The 20,226-nt window shown below is 41.3% G+C and overlaps 1 protein-coding gene across 1 annotated transcript; it reads right to left on the minus strand.

Moving 5' to 3' along the window:
- Positions 1 to 1,936: 1,936 nt before the first annotated feature.
- LOC128701028 (tripartite motif-containing protein 59-like) lies at positions 1,937 to 19,977 on the minus strand (the record flags this gene model as incomplete). Its single annotated transcript, XM_070081317.1, has 3 exons — positions 19,622 to 19,977; positions 10,507 to 11,211; positions 1,937 to 2,077 (listed from the first exon to the last, which is right to left on the minus strand). Coding segments are annotated over exons 1-3 (852 nt in total), but the record flags the coding sequence as incomplete, so codon positions are not given.
- Positions 19,978 to 20,226: the final 249 nt, after the last annotated feature.

Consider the following 20,226-nt stretch of genomic DNA (forward strand, 5'->3'; position numbering starts at 1 on the left):
TCATAACTCCAGCAGGGCCAGATTTTTAAGAAGGCAAAGGGGCAACTGCCCCAGCCCCCCCCCCCACCCCCCCCCGCCAACTCTTGCCAGAGGGGCACCCAGATGAAGGACTTCCTTTATAAGAAAATGTAATAATTATGATTGGGTTGTATGATGTTACTAAAGTGTCCTGGAGGTGTACCACCATAATTATGATGGTGTTGTATGATGTTACTAAAGTGTCCTGGAGGTGTACCACCATAATTATGATGGTGTTGTATGATGTTACTAAAGTGTCCTGGTGTACCACCATAATTATGATGGTGTTGTATGATGTTACTAAAGTGTCCTGGTAATGTACCACCATAATTATGATGGTGTTACATGATGTTACTAAAGTGTCCTGGTGATGTACCACCATAATTATGATGGTGTTACATGATGTTACTAAAGTGTCCTGGAGGTGTACCACTATAATTATAATGGTGTTACATGATGTTACTAAAGTGTCCTGGAGGTGTACCACCATAATTATGATGGTGTTACATGATGTTACTAAAGTGTCCTGGTGATGTACCACCATAAATGGAGTTACATGATGTTACTAAAGTGTGTCCTGATGGTGAGCATGATGTTACTAAAGTGTCCACCCATAATTATGATGGTGTTACATGATGTTACTAAAGTGTCCTGGAGGTGTACCACCATAATTATGATGGTGTTACATGATGTTACTAAAGTGTCCTGGTGATGTACCACCATAATTATGATGGTGTTACATGATGCTACTAAAGTGTCCTGGAGGTGTACCACCATAATTATGATGGTGTTACATGATGTTACTAAAGTGTCCTGGAGGGGTACCACCATAATTATGATGGTGTTGCATGATGTTACTAAAGTGTCCTGGAGGTGTACCACCATAATTATGATGGTGTTGTATGATGTTACTAAAGTGTCCTGGAGGTGTACCACCATAATTATAATGGTGTTGCATGATGTTACTAAAGTGTCCTGGTTACTAAAGTGTCCTGAGGTGTACCACCATAATTATGATGGTGTTGCATGATGTTACTAAAGTGTCCTGGAGGTGTACCACAATAATTATGATGGTGTTGGATGATGTTACTAAAGTGTCCTGGAGGGGTACCACCATAATTATGATGGTGTTGCATGATGTTACTAAAGTGTCCTGGAGGTGTACCACTATAATTATGATGGTGTTACATGATGTTACTAAAGTGTCCTGGTACCACCATAATTATGATGGTGTTGATGCTACTAAAGTGTGTACCACCATAATTATGATGGTGTTGCATGATGTTACTAAAGTGTCCTGGAGGTGTACCACCATAATTATGATGGTGTTCATGATGTTACTAAAGTGTCCTGTCCTGTATGATGAGTGTACCACCATAATTATGATGGTGTTGCATGATGTTACTAAAGTGTCCTGGAGGTGTACCACCATAATTATGATGGTGTTGTATGATGTTACTAAAGTGTCCTGGAGGTGTACCACCATAATTATGATGGTGTTGTATGATGTTACTAAAGTGTCCTGGAGGTGTACCACCATAATTATGATTGTGTTACATGATGTTACTAAAGTGTCCTGGAGGGGTACCTAGCTGGAAAGATTTAATAGTATGGCGGAGAAGTTATTCAATTTATTTACTGATACAAGAGTTGGAATGGACGTTCATTTGGTTTAGTTGATACGATGTCTATTTTTATGAGAGTTTTATAACTATAAGGAACATTAGAGTAACCTGTCAGTCAAAACATTATGAAGAATTATGAATAAATAACTTAGATAGAAGGTTTGTTAACATATTTAAGGTATAAAAGAATAAGTAATCATTCATAACAATGAATATTATAATAATCATGTTAACATTTTTAATATTAATATTGTATTATATGAAAAAGAAACTCACAAACACTTTCAACTTACAGTTAACTTCTTGAGAGGTATTTCACCAGTAATTCTCTCAACTTTCTCCATGATGGTGGAGCCAGAATCTTCCAGGACAGGGACAGTTGTGGCACCTGTCTCTGTGGTTATGTCCAGAACCTTCTTGATAGTCTCCTGCAACTGTTATCATCAACATAAATATTAATGGTGGATGCCAGCAATAATCTGTATCCTAATAATGTTGATAGAATTATCAGCCATATGTTATGTCTTGGGGGCTGTAGGGCAAATTTCCGCACGCGCTCACCCAAAAATTTAAAATTTATGGAAGTTGAGTTATATATACTGAAAAATAGCTTAACTCTTTGGCAACACAATGGTACCAGAATGAATGTTCTACGACGTTTCTACAAGAAATTATAGTCATTTATATCAGGTATGGTGATGTGGGTAGTGAGTCTGCTCACAACCAATATATTTTTTGGATTTTTTTTATCGCTTTTTTTCATTATTCTTTTTAATATAATAATTTAATATAATTGTATTTTTATATTATAAGTTTATATTATAATTCCTACCATCTGTCCATTTAACTTTGCTTACCATTACTTAATTTTAGTCCCTTATATATTTTCTCCTTTATTTAAGATTTATATAACTGTCCTAGATTATATATTCACAATTGTTAAAATAATCAAGGTGCTATTCTCAGGTGCTAAAGTAGAATAAGTTCACAATTTTGCCATTATATTCCAAAGCTCATTTATTTGATTACCACTTTATTGTTCACCACAACCTATATTAGTCCCTTTTATATTATAATTTTATACTATAATTCTAACTTTAAAAAATTACCTTTATAGTACTACCTACTATCATATTCCCAAACTCCATTATTTGATCATCACTTTATTTGTATTAGTCCCTTAGCTCATTATTTTACATTTGTTAAATAATTCAGGTGCTATTTTTTAGCTTAAGACTATTTACTTTGTTTTATACTTAATTCTAACTATAGATTCACTACAAATCTCATGATTACAAGCATTGATCCTGATACCAACCTCTTATTTAATGACTTAAATGAATCAAACAGTTACTGTAATTACTACACTGCAGAACAATCAAAGGCACTTCTCAGTGCCAACAACAACATAACTATCTTTAACTACAATATCAGATCTTTAAGCAAGCATTACGATGACCTCATAGCATTACTAAATTCCTTACATGCCAATATGTCCATCATTACACTAACTGAAACCTGGCTAAAGCCTGATAGTACAGATGTCTATGCCATTCCTGGTTACACAGCCATACACAACTGTAGGCCAGACCAACAAGGGGGTGGCACAGCTATATACTACTCAGACCAACTAGAATGTATCACTAATACTTGCACAAGGGATGAACATGGGGAATATATAATAGCTAAATTCAAATCCAAGTACCTACAAAAACCTCTCACATTGATAAACATCTACAGAGTTCCACAGTCAAACATTAGCCAATTTAGTCAAAACCTAGGAAGTATGATAACTGATGCACGCATGAACAAAGATCACTTACTACTCTCAGGTGACTTCAATATAAATCTCCTGCAAGACCAGGACCCACACGTTACTGAATTCACAAACACAATGAGTAACTGTATGTTACTACCAACAGTAACAAAACCTACAAGAGTTACAGAGACTAGTGTTTCCCTACTTGACCACATCTGGACCAACACCATATCCCCTTTAAAATCAGGCATAATTACAGATAATACCACAGACCACTACCCTACTTTCCTCATAACAACTCTTGGTAAACTACCCCAAGACACTACTAAAGTCACCTTCAGACTTCACAATGAGGCAGCCATTAATAACTTCACAACAGCAGTAACAAACATTGACCGGCACACTGAGCTAGAAATCTATACAGATATTGACGAATGTATTAATAATTTTCTAAAAAAGACCCAATACCTCTATAACAAGCACTGCCCTAAAAAAACTAAACAGATGACAGCAAAGAGACTGAACAGTCCCTGGCTAACACCCAGCATTCTCAAATCCATAAATACAAAACACCAATATGAAAAACAGTACAGAATGGGTCACATAACCAGAGACCAAACAAAACGTTACTCGTCAATCCTAACCAGCCTGATAAGAAGGGCAAAAAAATTGTATTATGAGAACAGATTATCCAACTTACGAGGTGATATAAAAAAGACCTGGAAAACCCTATCAGAAATTCTGGGAACAAAAAAGATATCACGAAATAGCGAAATAAAATTAGCAAAATCAGATGAACCCCAACTCCCACCAACAGAAACAGCAAACAGACTCAATGATTTCTTCTCCACTATAGGTCAAAACCTTGCCAATAAAATCCCAAGCTCAGATACCCCACCAAATGACTACCTCACCGGCAACTACCCGAACACACTGTTCCTAGCTCCGACTAACCCATACGAAGTCTCCCTTATTATCAACGCACTAAAAAACAAGGCAGGAGATTTAAATACCTTACCACCCTTTATATACAAAAAAGTGTCACAAGTGCTATCACCAATCATTGCAACACTCTTTAACAAATCCATTGAATCCTCCACCTTCCCTACAGTACTCAAAATAGCAAGGGTCACCCCGATCCACAAAGGAGGAGACCAAACAGAGTTGAATAACTATAGGCCAATATCCAACTTACACCCTCTCTCAAAAATCTTCGAAAAATTAATTCATAAACGAATCTACTCCTACCTTATCTCCCAAAACATACTCAACCCCTGCCAATTTGGATTCAGGCCTAATAAAAATACTAATGATGCTATTATACACATGCTAGAACATATATACACTGCAATAGAGAAAAAAGAAGTCCCACTGGGGATCTTCATTGACTTACGTAAAGCTTTTGATACAGTTGACCATGACTTACTCCACGTAAAATTGTCACACTATGGTATAAGAGGGCACTCCCTCAACTACCTCAAGTCATACCTCAGCAACAGAAGCCAATATGTGTACGCAAATGGGGCAAACTCTTCTGCGCAACCAATTACAGTTGGTGTCCCACAGGGAAGTGTCCTTGGCCCTCTTCTCTTTCTCCTATACATAAATGACCTTCCAAATGCTTCGCAATTACTCAAACCCACACTATTTGCAGATGACACTACATACGTCTTCTCTCACCCGAGCCCAGTCACGCTAGCCAATACTGTAAATACCGAATTACAGAAAATATCTACCTGGATGAGGACTAACAAACTTACTCTAAACATTGACAAAACCTACTTCATTCAGTTTGGTAACAGAGCTACAGATGTCCCTCTTAACATAATGATAAACGGATCACCTATCACAAAACTAACAGAGGGAAAATTCTTAGGAATCCACCTTGATAATAGACTCAAATTTCATACACATATACAACAAATTTCTAAGAAAATTTCCAAGACTGTAGGCATACTATTGAAGATACGGTACTATGTTCCACAGTCAGCCCTCCTGGCCCTATATCACTCTCTTATTTACCCCTATCTCACCTATGGAATTTGTGCATGGGGCTCAACAACAATTAACCATCTCAGACCACTAATTACTCAACAAAAGGCTGCAGTTAGAATGATAACAAATTCTCACTACAGGCAGCACACTCCACCAATATTCAATACGCTAAACCTACTCACCATACAAAACATCCATACTTATTACTGCACCTATTACATACATAGAACACTTAACTCTGATATTAACCCACCCCTCAAACATCTCCTTGCCAACCTCAACAGAACACATGACCATAACACAAGGCACAGATCACTCTTTGATGTTCCTCGTGTCCATCTCACACTATGCAAAAACTCAATGCACATAAAAGGCCCTAAAATCTGGAATTCATTACCTGTAAATATAAAAGAAACACTACCTGTTTATAAATTCAAGTCTCTTCTCAAAGATCACTTACTCACCCAAAACCAAATAAATACTGAATAACTGGACCTGGAGTTTACCTGGAGAGAGTTTCGGGGGTCAACGCCCCCGCGGCCCGGTCTGTGACCAGGCCTCCTGGTGGATCAGCGCCTGATCAACCAGGCTGTTGCTGCTGGCTGCACGCAAACCAACGTACGAGCCACAGCCCGGCTGATCAGGAACTGACTTTAGGTGCTTGTCCAGTGCCAGCTTGAAGACTGCCAGGGGTCTGTTGGTAATCCCCCTTATGTGTGCTGGGAGGCAGTTGAACAGTCTCGGGCCCCTGACACTTATTGTATGGTCTCTTAACGTGCTAGTGACACCCCTGCTTTTCATTGGGGGGATGGTGCATCGTCTGCCAAGTCTTCTGCTTTCGTAGTGAGTGATTTTCGTGTGCAAGTTCGGTACTAGTCCCTCTAGGATTTTCCAGGTGTATATAATCATGTATCTCTCCCTCCTGCGTTCCAGGGAATACAGGTTTAGAAACCTCAAGCGCTCCCAGTAATTGAGGTGTTTTATCTCCGTTATGCGCGCCGTGAAAGTTCTCTGTACATTTTCTAGGTCGGCAATTTCACCTGCCTTGAAAGGTGCTGTTAGAGTGCAGCAATATTCCAGCCTAGATAGAACAAGTGACCTGAAGAGTGTCATCATGGGCTTGGCCTCCCTAGTTTTGAAGGTTCTCATTATCCATCCTGTCATTTTTCTAGCAGATGCGATTGATACAATGTTATGGTCCTTGAAGGTGAGATCCTCCGACATAATCACTCCCAGGTCTTTGACGTTGGTGTTTCGCTCTATTTTGTGGCCAGAATTTGTTTTGTACTCTGATGAAGATTTAATTTCCTCATGTTTACCATATCTGAGTAATTGAAATTTCTCATCGTTGAACTTCATATTGTTTTCTGCAGCCCACTGAAAGATTTGGTTGATGTCCGCCTGGAGCCTTGCAGTGTCTGCAATGGAAGACACTGTCATGCAGATTCGGGTGTCATCTGCAAAGGAAGACACGGTGCTGTGGCTGACATCCTTGTCTATGTCGGATATGAGGATGAGGAACAAGATGGGAGCTAGTACTGTGCCTTGTGGAACAGAGCTTTTCACCGTAGCTGCCTCGGACTTTACTCTGTTGACGACTACTCTCTGTGTTCTGTTAGTGAGGAAATTATAGATCCATCGACCGACTTTTCCTGTTATTCCTTTAGCACGCATTTTGTGCGCTATTACGCCATGGTCACACTTGTCGAAGGCTTTTGCAAAGTCGGTATATATTACATCTGCATTCTTTTTGTCTTCTAGTGCATTTAGGACCTTGTCGTAGTGATCCAATAGTTGAGACAGACAGGAGCGACCTGTTCTAAACCCATGTTGCCCTGGGTTGTGTAACTGATGGGTTTCTAGATGGGTGGTGATCTTGCTTCTTAGGACCCTTTCAAAGATTTTTATGATATGGGATGTTAGTGCTATTGGTCTGTAGTTCTTTGCTGTTGCTTTACTGCCCCCTTTGTGGAGTGGGGCTATATCTGTTGTTTTTAGTAACTGAGGGACGACCCCCGTGTCCATGCTCCCTCTCCATAGGATGGAAAAGGCTCGTGATAGGGGCTTCTTGCAGTTCTTGATGAACACAGAGTTCCATGAGTCTGGCCCTGGGGCAGAGTGCATGGGCATGTCATTTATCGCCTGTTCGAAGTCATTTGGCGTCAGGATAACATCGGATAGGCTTGTGTTAATCAAATTTTGTGGCTCTCTCATAAAAAATTCATTTTGATCTTCGACTCTCAGTCTGGTTAGCGGCTTGCTAAAAACTGAGTCATATTGGGACTTGAGTAGCTCACTCATTTCCTTGCTGTCATCTGTGTAGGACCCATCTTGTTTAAGTAGGGGCCCAATACTGGACGTTGTTCTCGATTTTGATTTGGCATAGGAGAAGAAATACTTTGGGTTTCTTTCGATTTCATTTATGGCTTTTAGTTCTTCCCGCGATTCCTGACTCCTAAAGGATTCTTTTAGCTTAAGTTCGATGCTTGCTATTTTTCTGACCAGTGTCTCCCTACGCATTTCAGATATATTGACCTCTTTTAGCCGCTCTGTTATTCTTTTCCGTCGCCTGTAAAGGGAGCGCCTGTCTCTTTCTATTTTACATCTACTCCTCCTTTTTCTTAGAGGAATAAGCCTTGTGCATACATCGAGTGCCACCGAGTTAATCTGTTCTAGGCATAAGTTGGGGTTTGTGTTGCTTAGTATATCTTCCCAGCTTATATCGGTTAGGACTGAACCTTATAAATTGTATATCTTAAATGTTTCTCACAATTATATCACATAAATGTTAAACCTAAAACCCAATCTAACTTTATTATTTTTTAAATACACTACCTAACAGAATACTCCATTCTACTGAATGTACAACAATGCAAGCAACCATATGACCTGTCTTTGTAATACTCATTTGTGCTTTATAGTTATCTGTTTACAATAATGTTTTATCACTGATTTCATCATTGCTTAGTTAATCTTAAGTTAATTTTAAGCCAGCCCGTAATGCTATGTATATAAGTGGCTTTGGCATGCTGCTCTTATCTGTATTTTTTTGTACCTCTGTATGTGTGCTCAAATTGGAAAAAAAAAATAAAAAATAACTGACTATTTGGCATCATAAAAGAGAAGGCGGAGTTTATCTGCAGACTTCCAGCCAATCAGGAACCATCTGGGAACACTGTCAGTATTCCTGCTCCAGATAGTGCCAGGAGAAATCACTTCATTATTACGCTTATATCAACTCTACAGCTTATTTATCTATCAGAATTGATCTAATATGATACACTAAACACTATAAATAACATAAAAACATGTTATATGCTTTAGACTGAAGAAAATAAGCCATAACATGGCCAAAATCTACCAGCAATATTTCGATATAAAATGGTTACTCCTCGTCTCCATGTGATGTTCTTTGGTCTTCAGTGATAGAAAACGGTGTTTTGAAGAGGATAACTGCACTAGAACACAGTTTACTATGAAAACCACCCAAACTAACGCGATTTTCGCAAAATATTTTTTGTCATATTCTCAGCAAAATCTGTTGATAGCATGTCACCCAGTCTCTTATTTGCTCTCCTTATGCATTCCTTCACCACTACCTAAACCTCTCTTTTTCTCTCCATATACTCTTTTCTACTTATATTGCTTCTAATTTGTAAAGACCTCTCATATGCTAGCTTTATCCCTAATACTACTCTTTACCTCTTAATTCCACCAGTCACTCCTCTTCCCTCCTGCAGCCAAGGTCCTATTTCCACAGACTTCTGGTGAACACTTAACACTACATTCTTAAATCTAAGCCAGACTCCTTCATTCTCATTGCCTACACTCTCCCTAGTCTATCTTTCTGTCAACTGCTGCATATATCTTTCCCTAAGTGCATCCTCTTTTAGATTATAAATGTTCATCTCTCACATATTTGCTGTATCTATAACTAAAAAATGATCTGATATGTCTGTTTCTAGGTAGTAGGTTGGTAGACAGCAACCACCCAGGGAGGTACTACCGTCCTGCTAAGTGAGTGTAAAATGAAAGCCTGTAATTGTTTTACATGATGGTAGGATTGCTAGTGTCCTTTTTTCTGTCTCATAAACATGCAAGATTTCAGGTATGTTTTGCTACTTCTACTTACACTTAGGTCACACTACACATACATGTACAAACATATATACACACCCATCTGGGTTTTCTTCTATTTTCTTTCTTGTTCTTGTTTATTTCCTCTTACCTCCATGGGGAAGTGGAACAGAATTCTTCTTCCGTAAGCCATGCGTGTCGTAAGAGGCGACTAAAATCCCGGGAGCAATGTGCTAGTAACCTCTTCTCCTGTATATATTACTAAATGTAAAAGGAGAAATTTTCGTTTTTCCTTTTGGGCCACCCTGCCTCGGTGGGATACGGCTGGTGTGTTGTGCTGAAAGAATGTCTGTTTCCCCTCTGTAAACATAGATTAGTAGGGTTTGTAAAAGGAAATTATAAGTGAACATAGGAAAGAGCAAGGTGTTGAGGATAATAAAAAAAATTTAGTTAATGAAAGACTCAACATTATTTTTTAGTGAGGAAGTACGGAGAAAGCGAATGCATTCAGATATTAGTGAAGTAAGTAATGAAATGGAATGACTTGGAGAACATATAAATCTGCAGTGGAAGGAAGGCAGGGCAGGGATCAGCCCAGGAAGGTTTGGAGGGTGGGGGGTAAAGGTTTTGTGTGCAAGGGACTTAGACTTTCAGCATGTGTGAGCATGATAGATAGAAGCAAGTGGAGATAAATTTTTTTAATCACTTTATGTGCCTTTGAAGTGTGAGCAAAGTAACATTTATGAAGAGATTCAAGGAAGCTGGTTAGTGGATCTTGAGTCCTTGAGGTGGGAAGTACTTGGTGGGAAACGGTCGATGTGTTAATAAAAAAAAATGAAAAAATAAAATCAGATTAATTAATGCTTACAACACAAGCAACTGGAAAGTATAACTACTGTACCATCGAAAAAGTAAACATTAAAAAAGAAAAGCATAAAAGTATTACAGGTGAAGTGTTAAAATATCTATAGTGTTTATGAAAGACAATTGTTGCTTTCAGTTCAGTGAGAGTAGTGACCTCCAGCAGTGTACCTTCACTGATGTGTAGGCAGTGTTGACATCTGGGAAGAGTGCCTGACACTTCTGGATCCAGTCTTCAGCCTCCACGTTGTACTGATCAGCTTCAACAATGGTTGGGACAACCTCCTGCGCACTGTTGACTATGGTGAGACACTCCAGTATGGTTTCCAGCTGCTTCTTTCCTTCCTCTCCTTCTGTTGTCATATTTACCACACTGGTATCTTCCTGTTCCAGGAGCTCTATTGCTGCCATGTTCTGCTCCATCAGATCATAGAGTTTGTCCTGCAGTTGATGGTGCTGGGTCTTCCAGTCCCTCACCTGCTGCTGGTACTTGCCCAGCTGAGACAGTACTTCTTCATACTTACTTATATGGTTATTGACACTACTCATCTGTTCCCGTACCACAGACAGTAACTTTCTGCTGAAGCCTCTTGTGTGACCTTGATCAGGTATTGCTGACACTTCGCCTACTGGTGTGAAATGGGTATCTTTGAGTTTCTTTATGAATGCCTCCACAATGTAGCAGATTGGGAACTGATTAGCAGCTGTGGCACTGTGCTCAGCACGGCAACTGGGACAGTTTAGTTGAGCATTATTTATTGTATCTTCAATACACTGTGTGCAGAATGTGTGGCCACACGGCAGAGTGCGTGGCCGTCGTAGTTCTTCGTCATAATTGTTGTAACACACATTACATTCCTCTGGCGTGTCGTTACCCTGTAGAAATGAGTAATGTTAAATTATATACTAAAACAGGGTTGAATTATGTTATTGATATTTTATACTGAAATAGTGTTGAAATCGATTTAATTACTCATCAATTAAGAATTCATATTGAATTTATAGACAATTTTGGAACTTCAAAGGATCAATAAACCTCTTTATAATAACTACCACACACATGATACATACACTAGAGATACATTCCCAATCTTAATCAACAATGTAGGTCTTGTGTCCTGTTCAGCCTTTACTTCCGTCTTGTCCAGCCTCTACTTCCTTGTCTTGTCCAGCCTCTACTTCCTTGTCTTGTCCAGCCTCTACTTCCCTGTGTTGTCCAGTTTCTACTTTCCTGTCTTGTCCAGCCTTTTCTTCCCTGTCTTGTCCAGCCTCTACTTCCCTGTCTTGTTAAGCCTCGACTTCTCTGTCTTGTCCAGCCTCTACTACCCTGTCTTGTCCAGCCTCTACTACCCTGTCTTGTCCAGCCTCTACTACCCTGTCTTGTCCAGCCTCTACTTCCCTGATTTGTTCTGCCCTTACTTCCCTGTCTTGTCCAGCCTCTACTTCCCTGTCTTACTCTACCTCTACTTCCCGGTCTTGTCCAGCCTCTACTTCCCTGTCTTATCCTGCCTCTACTTCGCTTTCTTGTCCAGCCTCTACTTCCCTGTCTTTTCCTGCCTCTATTTCCCTGTCTTTTTTTTTTTTTACACAGGGTTTGACAAGGTTAAGGATCCTTAGCTTTATTGACAAGCTATTTACAGGTTAAGGATTCCTAACTTTATTGGCAAGCTAAGAGCTGTTACCTACATCAGATCATTTGAAAGCATTTTTATTGTTATGAGATATACAAGTAAGGAACAGGATGAAGTTGGAGCCATCTGTGGGCCAGCATTTTCATGTGATCAACTGACTTTATCTCGTTGACATCATTATGCTGTACGAATGTGTTCCATACTCGACTCATCCTAGGTATATATGATGTCAGATGGAGTGATGTTCTGGAGAAGGGTACAGCCAGAGTGAAGTTGCTGCTTTCTGCCCGTCTTGTGGCATAAAAGCTTGTTTCATGCTGTCCTCAAAGTGGATCCAAGTGTGGTACTTTGACAATATTGGCCTTGTACATAACAGTAAGGCCACCCACATCCCTCCTATGTTGAAGGCTCTGCTGAAATGACAGACCTATGCAGGATGGGTCCAGGCGAGAGATGAGACGTCTTGCTCTGTTCTCTACTCTGTCAAGCAGTCACAGATGAGAGAGGGGGCAGGCAAACCAAGAAAGTGGAGCATACTCAAGGTGTGAGCGTACTTGTGCCTCGTACAGAATCTTGCAACCCCTACTGTCAAGCAGATGCGAGATAAGGCGAAGTGCTGTAAGCTTCCTGGCTGCCTTGTTTGCAAGATTTACAACATGGTTCTTCATGGTTAGTTTGGAGTCAGATTTCACCCCAAGGATATCAAATTCTTCTCCAGGTGCCAACACCCTCCCATTCATCCTTACTACTGCACCAGCATTACCATCATGGTGCCTAGAGACGATCATCATTTCCATTTTCTCAGGTGCAAATGTTACTTGCCATCTATTTCCCCAAGCTGAAATAGCTCTTAGCTGGTGATTGATGTAGCTTAGAGCAGCTGGCATCTCTTGGATAAGTGAATGTCAGTGTACAGTCGTCTGCATATGCATGTGATTCTGGGATGAGATGAAGAAGGTCGTTGAAGCAGACATTCCATAACAATGGTCCCAGTACGCTTCCTTGTGGAACACTTGCCCCAATAGGATGTCTTGCTGATTCCGTTCCATCGAGAACTACACTTAGAGATCTACCATAAAGGTAATCACTGAGGAGACATAACGTAAAGCCTGCAATTCCCAGTGCTTGAAGTTTTGCTAAGAGGCCCTGGTGCCACACCCGGTCGAAAGTGCCAGCAATGTCCAGTGCTACCACACAGCTGACTTTGGATTCATCCAGTGACTGGTGCCACTAAGTGGAGAGGTTTAACAACAGATCAGCCATATTGACGCCATATTGATGATCACAAAGTAGTGAGTCGTAGTCAAAGAACTCTGTCATTTGTCTTGAGATTATTGTCTCAAGGATCTTACCAGTGATTGACAGGAGTGACACTGGTCTGTAGTTGCTGATTTCTGCTCTGCTCTTCTTTTTGTGAACAGGGATTACATTTGCCTCTTTCCATAGAGAGGGTCATTTACACTGTACTAGGAATCTGCTCAGCAATCTTGGGCTCAACTTGTCTGGGCCCACAGCCTTTTCTTGGTCAAGTGATTTAAGAAGGAAATGCACCTCCTCCTGCCTTACTGTCACCACTGACAGTTTTGACACAGTTCTTGCAGCTAGCCAAGGAGGGTCCCTTGCTGGATCAGGAACTTGCATTTTGGTAGCAAAGTGTTCAGCAAAGAGGTCCGCCTTCTTTCGACTACTAGTAGAGGTGGTCCCATCCTGTCGATTTAGAGTTCGAATGAGTTCATCAAGCAGATAACCTTGTCTGTCCTTGACCAGGGACCACCAGGTTTTGGAGCCTACCCTATCTGATGCTAGCTTTCTTTCAGTGTCCACCTCCCTTTTAGCAATGGCCCACTTTTGAACGTCACCCATATGCCTACAGGCTTGCCTGTGCTGATCTGTAGGCTGATCTGCCAAGGCTGATCTGTAGGCTTTGTCACATATTGCCGGTGAGGAATGTGTTCTTGTTGTAGATTAAGGATGTGTCCAGTGAAGGCTTTCACTTGGTTGTCAACATCCAGAGCATTCCAATCGGTGGAGGCGAGCTCAGAGCAAAGGGCTGGCCAATTACCTCTTTCCCATAACCAGGTTGTGCGTGTGGACTCCTCACCTAGTTCTGTTGGGATCTTAAGTGTCGTAAAAACAGCCTTGTGGTCAGACGATCCAACGTAGCCGAGGGGTTGACAAGTGACTATGCCTTCTGCCAGATCACTCACTACTGGGTCAAGGGAGGAGCCAGAGATGTGAGTAGAGAAATCAAAAAAGTTTCTCATGTCAAATACTGCAAGAAGGTCATTAAAGTCCCTCTGTATAAGGTGTTGGTTAAGGTCACCAACAATTATGATATGTCTTGTCCAGCCTCTATTTCCTTGCCTTATCCGGTCTCTACTTCCCGGTCTTGCCGTGCTTCTACTTCCCTGTCTTGTCCGGCCTCTACTTCCCTGTCTTGTCCTGCCTCTACTTCCCTGTCTTGTCCAGCCTCCACTTCCCTGTCTTGTCCAGCCTCTACTTCCCTGTTTTTCCAGCCTCTACTTCCCTGTCTTGTTGTCCTGTTTCTGCTTCCCTGTCTTGTCCAGCCTCTAGATCTTCGGGCTTTTTATGTGCATTACATTGTTGCATAGTGTGAGACGGACACGAGGGATGTCAAAAGTGTTCTGTGCCTTATGTTATGCTTGTGTTTTGTTGAAGCTGTCTAGGAGAAGTTTGAGTTGAGAGTTGATAATGGAGTTTAATGTTCTGTATATATAGTAGGCATAATAATAAGTTTGTATGTTTTGTATATTAAGTAAGTTTAAGCTCTTGAAGAGTAGTTGGGTGTGTTGTCTGGCGCTGGAGTGTGTGATCATCCACACCCCCGCTTTTTTCAATTGAGAATTATTTGATCTGAGAGGGACGTGACCTCTCAGTGGCTACATTCTCACTACTACTACTCTGCACCTCTCCTTCTTCCGACAATATATAAGTCTGCACACTGCCACTTGATCTTCAGATTGTTCCAGACTATGGAACAGAACTCTTCTCCAAGCTGAGGGATGGACAACCTCAAATCTACGATTTCAAGGGTGATGAACTGATTGCATCGTCTTCACATCTCTACTGCTCCTGCCTAATTTCTGTACTAACTGGAGAAGCCTACCGTGTAGGCGAAACATTCCGGATTAAAGTTGCCTAACTGTTGCCTATGTGTCTTACTTACCAACCTGTCGGTATTGTATACCATTTTGATATTCATCTCTGCTTTATGTTGTTATTAAAGGTTTAATGTGATTGAGTGTGGTAGATCCCCAAGCTCAAATTCCATAGGTGAGGTAATGATATATTAGAGAGTGATATAAGGCCCTTTAGGGTACATAGTATCTTGGAAAGAATGCCTACTGTTCAGGAAATTTTTCTAGTTATATGCACAATACCATGACTGGAAGAATACACAAATAACCCTAACACAGGAGACTCAAACATATGCCAATAATGTGAAGGTTATGACTATAAGCAACTGAAAACAACAGCTTTGTTGATCAAACCAGCAACTGGGAGGCATGGTCTGGGACTGGATGATGGAGAGGTCACTCCACAACCAAATCCAGTAAACTCCAGGTTGCAACTGTTTCCATAAATTATTTTGAATTAAGAGTACAGGCAGCCCCAATTTACAGTGCTACGCTTTACACAGCTACGCTTTAAAGTCCTATGCTTTACAGTGCTACACTTTACAGTGCTATGCTTTACAGTGCTACGCTTTACAGTGCTATGCTTTACAGTGCTACGCTTTAAAGTCCTATGCTTTACAGTGCTACATTTTACAGTGCTACACTTTACAGTGCTATGCTTTACAGTGCTATGTACAGTGCTATAAAGTCCTATGCTTTACAGTGCTACACTTTACACAGCTACGCTTTAAAGTCCTATGCTTTACAGTGCTTTACTTTACAGTGCTATGCTTTACAGTGCTTTACACTACAGTGCTACGTTTTACAGCATTTCGCTGATATAACAGTTATCATTTATACCCAATCTTCATTTATTAAGATTCCCTACAGTGTATATAGTCATCACTCACTATGAGCTAAGGACGAGAATATTTTAAGGCAAGTAATGTAAGTACTGTAAATATATTCCTTCGGTCTAGCTATATTCATCACTTAATATATAATGACGTAAACATGTTTTAAGGCTTTTAGATGCATTTGAAAGTGAAAATAAGGCTATGATTCACTTCATAGTAATTTTTTGCTTTACAGAAGGTGCCCAGAACCTAACCTGCTATATAAGTGGGGCTCAGTTCTACTCAGGATGGTTCTAATGTATTGTTTGACGGTTTATCATGGCCAGTTCTTGGATTATTGACTGACTATCTCTTAGGCTGTCCACGCATTAATTTATATATGTACTTGCAGGTCAGTCATCACAGTTTATTGATCCCAAGATTGTTATGTCTCTTGTTCCATATTGTTTGCGAATATTAAATCTGGTTCATTTTTATTTCTAGTAGATTCTGATGGTTCAATGTAACTTATCAGTCTTAGGAGTTCCCTGGTACTATTTCCCAGTGTTCCCTGGTATGTGCCTGTTAAGCTAGAGTACTACCTGGTACTATTTCCCCGTGTTCCGTGGTATGTGTCTGTTAAGCTAGAGTACTACCTGGTACTATTTCCCCGTGTTCCCTGGTATGTGCCTGTTAAGCTAGAGTACTACCTGGTACTATTTCCCCGTGTACCGTGGTATGTGCCTGTGGCCCGGTGGCCTGGTGGCTAAAGCTCCCGCTTCACACACGGAGGGCCCGGGTTCGATTCCCGGCGGGTGGAAACATTCGACACGTTTCCTTACACCTGTTGTCCTGTTCACCTAGCAGCAAATAGGTACCTGGGTGTTAGTCGACTGGTGTGGGTCGCATCCTGGGGGACAAGATTAAGGACCCCAATGGAAATAAGTTAGACAGTCCTCGATGACGCACTGACTTTCTTGGGTTATCCTGGGTGACTAACCCTCCGGGGTTAAAAATCCGAACGAAATCTTATCTTATCTTATCTTAAGCTAGAGTACTACCTGGTACTATTTCCTCGTATTCCTTGGTATGTGCCTGTTAAGCTAGAGTACTTCCTGGTACTATTTCCTCGTATTCCTTGGTATGTGCCTGTTAAGCTAGAGTACTTCCTGGTACTATTTCCCCGTGTTCCGTGGTATGTGCCTGTTAAGCTAGAGTACTACTCGTGTTCCTTGGAATGTGCCTGTTAAGCTAGAGTACTACCTGGTACTATTTCCTCGTGTTCCTTGGTATGTGCCTGTTAAGCTAGAGTACTTCCTGGTACTATTTCCCCGTGTTCCGTGGTATGTGCCTGTTAAGCTAGAGTACTACCTGGTACTATTTCCTCGTGTTCCTTGGTATGTGCCTGTTAAGCTAGAGTACTTCCTGGTACTATTTCCTCGTGTTCCTTGGAATGTGCCTGTTAAGCTAGAGTACTTCCTGGTACTATTTCCCCGTGTTCCGTGGTATGTGCCTGTTAAGCTAGAGTACTACCTGGTACTATTTCCCCGTGTTCCCTGGTATGTGACTGTTAAGCTAGAGTACTACCTGGTACTATTTCCTCGTGTTCCTTGGTATGTGCCTGTTAAGCTAGAGTACTTCCTGGTACTATTTCCCCGTGTTCCGTGGTATGTGCCTGTTAAGCTAGAGTACTTCCTGGTACTATTTCCCCGTGTTCCCTGGTATGTGCCTGCTAAGCTAGAGTACTTCCTGGTACTATTTCCCCGTGTACCCTGGTATGTGCCTGTTAAGCTAGAGTAGTTCCTGGTACTATTTCCCCATGTTCCCTGGTATGTGACTGTTAAGCTAGAGTACTACCTCATACTATTTCCTCGTGTTCCTTGGTATGTGCCTGTTAAGCTAGAGTACTTCCGGGTACTATTTCCCCGTGTTCCCTGGTATGTGCCTGTTAAGCTAGAGTACTACCTGGTACTATTTCCCTGTGTTCCCTGGTATGTGACTGTTAAGCTAGAGTATTTCCTGGTACTATTTCCCCGTGTTCCCTGGTATGTGCCTGTTAAGCTCGAGTACTTCCTGGTACTATTTCCCCGTGTTCCCTGGTATGTGCCTGTTAAGCTAGAGTACTTCCTGGTACTATTTCCCCGTGTTCCCTGGTATGTGGCTGTTAAGCTAGAGTACTACCTGGTACTATTTCCCCGTGTTCCCTGGTATGTGCCTGTTAAGCTAGAGTACTACCTGGTACTATTTCCCCGTGTTCCCTGGTATGTGCCTGTTAAGCTAGAGTACTTCCTGGTACTATTTCCCCGTGTTCCCTGGTATGTGCCTGTTAAGCTAGAGTACTACCTGGTACTATTTCCCTGTGTTCCCTGGTATGTGCCTGTTAAGCTAGAGTACTTCCTGGTGCTATTTCCTCGTGTTCCCTGGTATGTTTAAGCTATAGTACTTCCTGGTGCTATTTCCCCGTGTTCACTGGTATGTGACACTCTAGCTAGAATAATTTCTGTTGCTATTTCCCCGTGTTCCATTGATTGTGACTGTTAAGCTGGAGTACTTCCTGGTGCTATTTCCCCGTGTTCCCTGGAATGTGTCTGTTAAGCTAGAGTACTTCCTTGTGCTATTTTCCCGTGTTCCCTGGTATGTGTCTGTTAAGCTAGAGTACTTCCTTGTGCTATTTTCCCGTGTTCCCTGGTATGTGTCTGTTAAGCTAGAGTACTTCCTGGTACTATTTCCCCGTGTTCCCTGGTATGTGTCTGTTAAGCTAGAGTACTTCCTGGTGCTATTTCCCCGTGTTCCCTGGTATGTGTCTGTTAAGCTAGAGTACTTCCTGGTGCTATTTCCCCGTGTTCCCTGGTATGTGTCTGTTAAGCTAGAGTACTTCCTTGTGCTTTTTCCCCGTGTTCCCTGGTATGTGTCTGTTAAGCTAGAGTACTTCCTGGTGCTATTTTCCCGTGTTCCCTGGTATGTGTCTGTTAAGCTAGAGTACTTCCTGGTGCTATTTCCCCGTCTTCCCTGGTATGTGCCTGTTAAGCTAGAGTACTACCTGGTGCTATTTTCCCGTGTTCCCTGGTATGTGTCTGTTAAGCTAGAGTACTTCCTGGTGCTATTTTCCCGTGTTCCCTGGTATGTGTCTGTTAAGCTAGAGTACTTCCTGGTGCTATTTCCCCGAGTACCCTGGTATGTGCCTGTTAAGCTAGAGTACTACCTGGTGCTATTTTCCCGTGTTCCCTGGTATGTGTCTGTTAAGCTAGAGTACTTCCTGGTGCTATTTCCCCGTCTTCCCTGGTATGTGCCTGTTAAGCTAGAGTACTTCCTGGTGCTATTTCCCCGTCTTCCCTGGTATGTGTCTGTTAAGCTAGAGTACTTCCTGGTGCTATTTCCCCGTGTTCCCTGGTATGTGTCTGTTAAGCTAGAGTACTTCCTGGTGCTATTTCCCCGTGCAATACTCTTCAACACTAGAACAAATTTATTGAGGAAACACAAATGATTAAAAGTTCAAACTAGTTATTTCTGACAACCTCACAAACAGATGATTAATGTACTAGATAATCTATGTTAGAAGGTGAAGTTCCAAGAGCAAGAGCTCAACCTATAGACGCACCTAGATTAAAACATCACATTGAGAACACAAGATTTTTCCTTACATTCCTAAATATGCTGTGAATGTTATCTAAATTGCCCTTACCATCATTAATGTGCTGTGAGTTGTATTTCAATTTCTTCAGTGATCAACAGCAGGACAGGAGTGATGTCGCCTGTTGTTGGGGTCAAATAGTGAGACGACGGGGTGTTGCCTGTGGTTGATTGTCAGTGGAACTGGACGTGATGTTGCCTGTGGTTGATTGTCAGTGGAACTGGACGTGATGTTGCCTGTGGTTGATTGTCAGTGGAACTGGACGTGATGTTGCCTGTGGTTGTCAGTGGAACTGGACGTGATGTTGCCTGTGGTTGATTGTCAGTAGAACTGGACGTGATGTTGCCTGTGGTTGATTGTCAGTGGAACTGGACGTGATGTTGCCTGTGTTAAAGGTAATTATTTTAATTATATTGGTCAATTACTAACGTTTTCACTCTCACTCACATAGATCTATGTCAGTGGGATCAGTATCATAAACCTAAATCTACGTCTTAATCCCAGCATCCTCAAGTATGCTGTGTGCAGTATAAAAACAATCCTGTCTCAGGAAATGCGTGATGGAAACAGCTGATCTCTGATCTTCTGTTTGGGTTAACGTACAGGTGGACTCAGCTTTATGGCGTTTCGCTTTTCGGCGTTGTTATTATGGAGGT

The sequence above is a fragment of the Cherax quadricarinatus genome, unplaced genomic scaffold (genome assembly GCF_038502225.1).
Source record: "Cherax quadricarinatus isolate ZL_2023a unplaced genomic scaffold, ASM3850222v1 Contig2311, whole genome shotgun sequence".
In the NCBI taxonomy this organism is placed as follows: domain Eukaryota; kingdom Metazoa; phylum Arthropoda; class Malacostraca; order Decapoda; family Parastacidae; genus Cherax; species Cherax quadricarinatus.